Source organism: Gavialis gangeticus, unplaced genomic scaffold, assembly GCF_001723915.1.
Source record: "Gavialis gangeticus isolate Ggan-Ray unplaced genomic scaffold, GavGan_comp1, whole genome shotgun sequence".
Lineage (NCBI taxonomy): Eukaryota > Metazoa > Chordata > Crocodylia > Gavialidae > Gavialis > Gavialis gangeticus.
Genome location: NW_017729015.1, coordinates 10,746,081 through 10,753,339, shown reverse-complemented (window position 1 = coordinate 10,753,339; position 7,259 = coordinate 10,746,081). Strand labels below are relative to the sequence as shown.

Below are 7,259 nucleotides of genomic sequence, written 5' to 3'. Positions count from 1 at the left end.
CCTCCCTCAGGAATGCAGCCAGCTCAAGTTCCCTAAAGAGACAGGCTGAGGGTGTGGTCCCCTGTGTGCTGGGCCCATCCTAATTGAATGGTCACAGCACAGAGATTTAAATCACAGTGTCACAGGGCAGAGATTTTTGGGGAGAAACCAAGGTGGCTTTCTGCCACACCTTGAATTTAATTCTTAGCATTCTAGCACCTTCCTAACTGGTCAGCACATGCTTGCATCCTAGGGTTGGCTTTTTGCACGCGTGTTCGGTCTGCAGAGGGCTAACTAAAGTATGTGTAATGTAGAAGGGATTTGAGCGGAAATGAACTCTGTGCACAGCCGCTCCCCGTATTTACCAGACACTTTTTCTATCTCTTGCATCAGGTTTGAAAGTAGAGGTGACCCACTGTGGACAGATGAAGAGGAAATACCGTGTGTGTAACGTTACCAGGCGACCAGCCAGTCACCAAACGTAAGGCGGGTGGGAAGATGCCTTTGGAAAAATCTCTAAGCTCTTCTCCTTGTTACTTAGCAGCTGTTGGCCATGTCATTGAGATACAGAAGGAAAACTCTAACATGTGACAGGCAAAGGAGCTGCATAGTTTTATTGCTCCCCAGATGCTCCACACAGGATGGCTTGCCTGTCTGCATGTAACATGCTATACATGATAAGAGATGGGTGCTGGTGAAAGGCATGTTACAAGCTGTCTGTGCTTGTACCTCCCTGCATTTGGTTTTCTTCTCAGCTCAAAAACAGTGTTGTGCAGAATAGGAGGCTCGAATCCTGTTAAATTCCCATGTGCAACTCTGCAGGCGTGTTAAGGGTGTTGCACACAAGTGGAGATAGTGCCTCCCGTCCAGAGCTTCTTCAGGACTCACCAGTACAGCTGGGCTCTGTAGAGGTCTGTGAATTGTAGCAGTAGCGGAGTCCGTAGAACACTGGGTGTGGAATTGGCTCATGAATAGGCTGTGGTTGGAGGGGGCTCCTGTGTCAGTCTCTGGCGACTATTTGCCTAAATGTGCATTGCATTAGGGCAGCACTTCAGTCATTGCTTTTTCAGCATATCTTGTCCTATAGTTAGAGCTGGCCTTAAAGGAAGTTTGCCTTTTTTGGGTAGTGCCACTGGGTTGTTGGGGTTGTTTTTTTGGGGGTGGGGGGGTTGAACGATCAACAACAATTATTTTTGAAAACCACATTATTTTGGTTGTTGCCATACACAAAATGGACACAATGAAAGAAAGCCTTGGGGGAGAAAACTCTTTCCCTTCTAGTATTTCTCTTCATTTGGCCAGCCCTAATTATTGCATCAGTGCCATTAAGCTTCATCTGACTTCCCCATAGAGCTGTCTGCTGTGTTGGTAAAAATGACATGTAAAACATTGGGAAGAACAGATCCAGGGCAAGGCAGCATCCTTTTGGAGGGCTGCAGTTCCCCAGCAAATCTCCCCCATGCTCCTCTCTTCAGCTTCGCGAATCCCTCTGGATGTGAGCCACGTTGGCTCGAGGTTGCTTCTGTGCGTGGTCCAGGACGCAGTACAAGAGGCTTTACTCCCCCACCCAGCACTCTGCTCCCAGTCAGCTTCTCTGTTCCTCTAGAATCTGCAGTTTGGTCCCTTTCATTTGAACCTTTGACCCAGAGAGCGTGGGCCAGTGCTGGAAAACATGCTGCCTGCACAAGGGATTCACAGCATGTGTGCTGTCCTAATTCTGGTCCTGTTGAGAATACTGGGGCAATTCTGAGTTCTCCTGAAACCCTTTATGGAGCTGGGGAACAGCTAGCACTAATGGAGCAAGGAAGTTGAACATTCCTGTCCTCGGTGAGATGGCATTTCTTGATGTGTCTCTTGGCAGCAGGAGTTCAGGTTTCAGTGCTGCAGTCCCCCTTTCTGGTCTCTCTTGTGATAGTGCCCTGTTGCAAGCAGAAAGAAATTCATCTCTTTCTGAGCCCAGCTGTGCTGCTGCAAAGGGCAGCTGAGCAAATGCAACCCCCTGTAACCGGCCATATTTCCACGTCCTGTGCCATGGTGTCGCATAGTGGAAGGTTTGCCCTGTTTTTAACATGGCTGGTGAGAGAAGCATGTAGGGTGCAAACCTCAATGCAAACCAAGGGTCAGATTATGCCTACACTAACTTGCATAAGTGTCACCTCTTGCTTTCTGGCTGACTCCTTTGTCATTGCTGTCAGGAAGCTGTTGGCCTTCAGAAATATGTAAGGTTTCTTATCTGACTGGGTGCAGCCTTAGCAGTTTTTTCCCCCTCCTCCAGGTTCCCCCTGCAGCTGGAGAGTGGCCAGACGGTGGAGTGCACAGTGGCTCAGTACTTCAAGCAGAAATACAACCTGCAGCTGAAATACCCCCACCTACCCTGTCTGCAGGTTGGCCAGGAACAGAAGCACACATATCTGCCCCTGGAGGTGAGTGCCAGTCCTGCATCCTGGGCCTGAGGCTCTCCTTCTGTGGCCTCTTAGCTGAGAACAGGAGAGATCAGTTCACAGTCACTGCAGCTTGGAAAGGGTTTTGGAAGGTGGTGTTAGGCCTTGAGGCTGACTGGATCTGCTGCTTAAGCTTGAAGGGCCCAGCTGTTACTTGGGGCTGTAGCAAGGATCGTTTGCGCTCTCGGCCACGTGGGGTGGGTGTAGGTTATGTGGTTCTGCTGCCCAGTGGGTTTCTCACATGCTGCTGTTTGCTGTCTCCTGTTCTCCACCTTACAGGTGTGTAACATTGTGGCAGGCCAGCGCTGCATCAAGAAGCTAACAGACAATCAGACGTCAACCATGATAAAGGCAACAGCAAGGTCTGCCCCAGACAGGCAAGAGGAAATTAGCCGCCTGGTATGTAGCGCCTGCCCCTGGCCTCTTCTAGGAGGGGCTGTGTGGGGAGAAAAAGGAGCTTTCATCCAGAGGACTAAGAGAGTCCTCTGGGGGATGGGTATCAGCTAATATGGGTGACAGAATAGGCACACTGTGGCTGTGAACACCTGCAACCTAAACTGTTTTTGAATGGGGACTTGTATGCTCCAGAGTGACTTCAGCTGTTGCCATTTAACTGTTACATCTGTCTCCTCCTATAGCAGTGTAAGTGAGCTGCATTTGCTGTAATTTTAACTCTGAATGTAACCCTGGAATTATCTTATACTGATATACCTTGAGTCTTTTCATGCAGTCTTGCTGAGCTTGTTCCTGGCTATCTCAAAGCTGGCCACCTGAAGTGTCCTCAACAACCATAAAACATTCAAAAGGAATTAGTGGCACACAGTCTGCTTCCTCTAGTAATATGCAATGAATGTAGAGAGGAAATCTGTCTGAATGTAAACTTGCACTAAATAAAGCCAAGTCTGAGTGACCATGGAAACTGTACATGGTGCAGGGACCTGATTCAGGGCTTGTCATTGATGGACTCAAACCAGAAGAAACTAGAGCTAAGAAGTGAATGGAAGGTTTGAAAGCTTCAGGAATAGTGTTCATTCTTGCTGGCCATCTTGGAGACAGGCTGCTGAAAGCAGTGGTCAGGATGCGATAATGCTGGAAGGGTTGCTTGACTCTTGGGGAAAGTCAGCACATCAGGGAATTGAAGAGCATTTAGTGCAGCTGGCTCATGGTGAGGAGTCAGGTTATGGCCCATTACTTTAAGATATGATTCCAAGCTCCAGAATCCGGTGACTACTTGATATTTCTGCTGGGGCTTTTAATGTCTGTTTTCTGCCAGGCTGAACCTCTCCTGTGAAGCCGTAACTTCTATTCTCCATTGCACTGGGATGAATACAAAGTTAGTTCCACTGGGGTCAGTACTGAGCAGATTTTTCCCCTTTGTTTTCAAAATCTTGCCAGAGACTTTAGTTCCAGAGCATTCGAGCAGCTTTTGCTTTCCTCTCCTTGTTCAGCAGTGTCATCTCTGAGCAACAGCCTTGTCTTTGCTCAGGCCACTCTTGGTGAGATCGGTCTGGTCAGTTTTAAGTATATGCATAGGTGCCTCTCTGTCCTGCTCTCCCAAGAGGGGCTAAATAGTTAACTGTCAGGATCTGAACTGGTGTCTCTCTTAATCCTTCTTCCTGGCCTTTTCTTCTCCCCTAGATGAAAAATGCCAGTTACAACCTAGATCCGTACATACAGGAGTTTGGGATAAAGGTGAAGGATGACATGACGGAGGTGACCGGGAGGGTCCTTCCTGCGCCAATCCTACAGTATGGAGGACGGGTAAGCAGGGGGCACCTTGACATGGACACATGTTTGTCCATCTCAAGACCATTGGGAAGTCCTTTTGTCACAATTTGGAGTCTGGAAAACTCACTGCTTTGGGGACTGATATGTGGTGTGTTAAGAACAGAAGCAAACCATCTAATCTTTACACTGGGGTTTCAAGGTTGGGATTTTCAAAGCAGCCTTGGATAGTTACAGCAACAAATCCATTTTGCAAATCCCAGCCTCACCATCAGGGATATATTGAAGTACAAGTAGAGCTTAATCGTGTTTTCCTCCCTTCCCTTCCTTTTTTAAATGAAGGCTTCTCCCAAATCAAGCACACAAGGTGCTTTTAATCAAAGCCACAGGCAGCTTTGTGGATGAATTCTTTGGCCTTTCCCCACCGCAGATCCAGATCTAAAATCTGGAGCTTATCCGTGTGTTGATCCCGGCCCCTTGGTTTCCTCCAACCCATTGTATGTGGGCCTCAGAACCTTTTGAGACCAAGAGGTAATTGTCACACAAGGCTACTCAGCAGTCAGACAGAAATGACCTCAGGTCGCATTCAGTCCAAACTAGGTTTGACTCACTCGTGGAAGAGGAAAAATGCCCTTTCCGGCTTCCAAGCCTCTGATCATCCAGTTCCAAAAGCCTATGAAGGGCTGGGAGATTTTTGCAGTTGAGTGGTTCTTCTTTGACCAAGGCACGTAGCTTGCTGCCAGGGGCAGACTTTGTGACTTGGTCACTGGAAAGGTTTTTCTCTAAGTTCTTTCCTGGCCTTAACCATAGTGGGATCGAGCTGTTCCCATCACTCTACGGGCAGCCATGTTGCTATATTCCTTCCCATGCCAGGGTGGCAGGCTTGGGGAATCCACAGGTTGCCTTTTCTATTGGGCAGAGTGCGCCTCAGATCTGGGTTTGTGGTGCCAGCTGTCTGTCAGTGACATGACTCCTTCTGGATGCTTGCCTTGCAGAACCGGGCGATCGCCACTCCCAACCAGGGCGTGTGGGATATGCGCGGGAAGCAGTTCTACAACGGCATTGAGATCAAAGTGTGGGCCATCGCATGCTTTGCCCCTCAGAAGCAGTGTCGAGAAGAGGTGCTGAAGTAAGGAGCTGGGAGTGGCAGTGGGGAGGGGAAAGCCAGAGCAGGATTCAGGGTGCCCAGATGCTTGAATAAAGCAACTTCTCAAAGAGCCACCCGGCTTTTCTCAACACCCTGCTCCTCTTTTAGTAGCTGGAAGCTTTTAGGTTTAAACTTCTCTGCTTGTACTCCTCAGGGTTTGATAGTCAGCTTTTGTCACCTTCTGTCTGGCAAATGGGAATTTCTTGCCTGGTTTCAGGCTTACCTTGGAATTCAGTGCAGCCCATGGGTTTCCTTTCTGCCCATCCAACCTTCTAAACTTGTCTGGTCTCTGGAGAGCCTCCTGCTGTGTCTGCCTTATTAAGGAAGATTCAGCCTTGGTGGTCTGCTCTGTGCTGTGGAATATGAAGCAACAGGGCTGTTTCTGCCTTCATCTAAGGGTAGAAGGGTTCTTTAAAAAGGCAGAGTATATTTCCACCCCTCCTGCTCTGAGCATTTAAACCTTTGGGGGTGCATCATCCATGATGCTGTTTAGGTATGGGCAGGGGTGCACTGGCAATGTGTTGTAACCCTCCAGAGCTGGCTGCTTATTTGGCATTTCTCTAGAAGCCCAAACACGGACTGTCAGCTTCTGAACTCTTGTCCTCTGGGAAGGCTTGAAAATTCCTGGGTTCTGTCCCCAGTAAACAATCTGGTAAGACTGAGAAATGATATTTGGCTTTGTGTCTGGCAGTGCTGCTGGTGACTTGGGGTTGTACTGGGAGCTAATCCTTCCTGTGAATTCCGACATGAATCCAGCACCAAATTGTGTGCTTGCTGGTCTTATTTCCTTGCATATTGGTCACTGCCTTAATCTACACTTAAACTCTTGGTAGAGCATTGAGCTGTAGACATGCCATGGCCACTGGCTACAATAGTTGGGACAGTTGTGAACAGGTTTAATGGAGTCGCTGGGATGCTTGAGGTGGTGCTGATAAAAGGGAGTTTGTCATTATGTGACCTTAAAAAGGCAGGGCAACATAACAGAGCCAGCTGGAGCTGATGGGCTATGGGGCTTCTTGCTGGGATGTTTGAAGCAAATCAGAAACTTAACATTACACAATAGTCTGACTGCATGCATGTGCTGAACACTTAATGTCTGAAGCTCAGTGATAGGTGAATGATTTGCTTCAGCTCTGGCAAAATTATGGGACTCTGCCAGCCCAGATCAGTTTTATAGAGTGATCTTACTCAAGAGAACTCATTCACCTGTTAGAACAAATTACTAGCTGTGCAGGCAAGGAGACCTTTGCTGGACTGGAGCCATTCAGCCAGCAATGGTTTGTTCCAGCCATTCTGCACTTGGCCTCTAAGCATGCTAAGTGCAGGACTGGGTTGAGGTACCCTTTCCCTTTTCCATCTTTCTTGGGTTTGCTGGTTCCTATAAGAACTACAGGTCAACTAGAGCAAGGGGAATGAAATGGGCTCCTTTTCCACCCTGTGCTGCAGTGTGCCAGCTCCGACGGTGTAGGTTTGAGGAAGAATTTGCTCAGGGACTGACTTCCGCTTTCTGTCCTGGTACAGGAACTTCACAGACCAGCTGCGCAAGATATCCAAGGATGCAGGGATGCCAATCCAGGGACAGCCATGCTTCTGTAAATATGCCCAGGGCGCAGACAGTGTGGAGCCCATGTTCCGACACCTCAAAAACACCTACTCAGGGCTCCAGCTCATCATTGTCATCCTACCAGGGAAAACACCGGTGTATGGTATGTCTGTGAGGGACACCCCGGGGTAGGGGATGGACTACAAGAAATGCTTGTAGTCTCTACAGTGCCATTGTGCAAGCGGCTCCTCCTATGACACTCCCCCTCCCAGTTTGAAGACCGATTTACATTGAATGTTCTGCAGCGAGTCTTGTCTCATCCCCTATATCCAGGATGGTGGATAATGTTTCACCTTAAATAGCAATATTTTTCATGTTGAAAGAGGATTCCAGTGAAAATAACTTTTTGTTGGGACTGAACTGC

General features: G+C 48.4%; 1 protein-coding gene across 3 annotated transcripts in view; it reads left to right on the top strand.

The window, feature by feature from the left end:
- Positions 1–7,259, top strand: part of LOC109294022 (protein argonaute-1) — a 48,263-nt gene that overhangs the window by 24,458 nt on the left and 16,546 nt on the right. For all 3 annotated transcript variants that reach the window (XM_019512209.1, XM_019512208.1, XM_019512210.1), the window contains exons 7-12: positions 373–460; positions 2,255–2,402; positions 2,700–2,819; positions 4,059–4,181; positions 5,141–5,274; positions 6,814–6,998. In XM_019512209.1, coding sequence (XP_019367754.1) covers positions 373–460; positions 2,255–2,402; positions 2,700–2,819; positions 4,059–4,181; positions 5,141–5,274; positions 6,814–6,998 — 798 coding nt within the window. The remainder of the gene's footprint in view (positions 1–372; positions 461–2,254; positions 2,403–2,699; positions 2,820–4,058; positions 4,182–5,140; positions 5,275–6,813; positions 6,999–7,259) is intronic.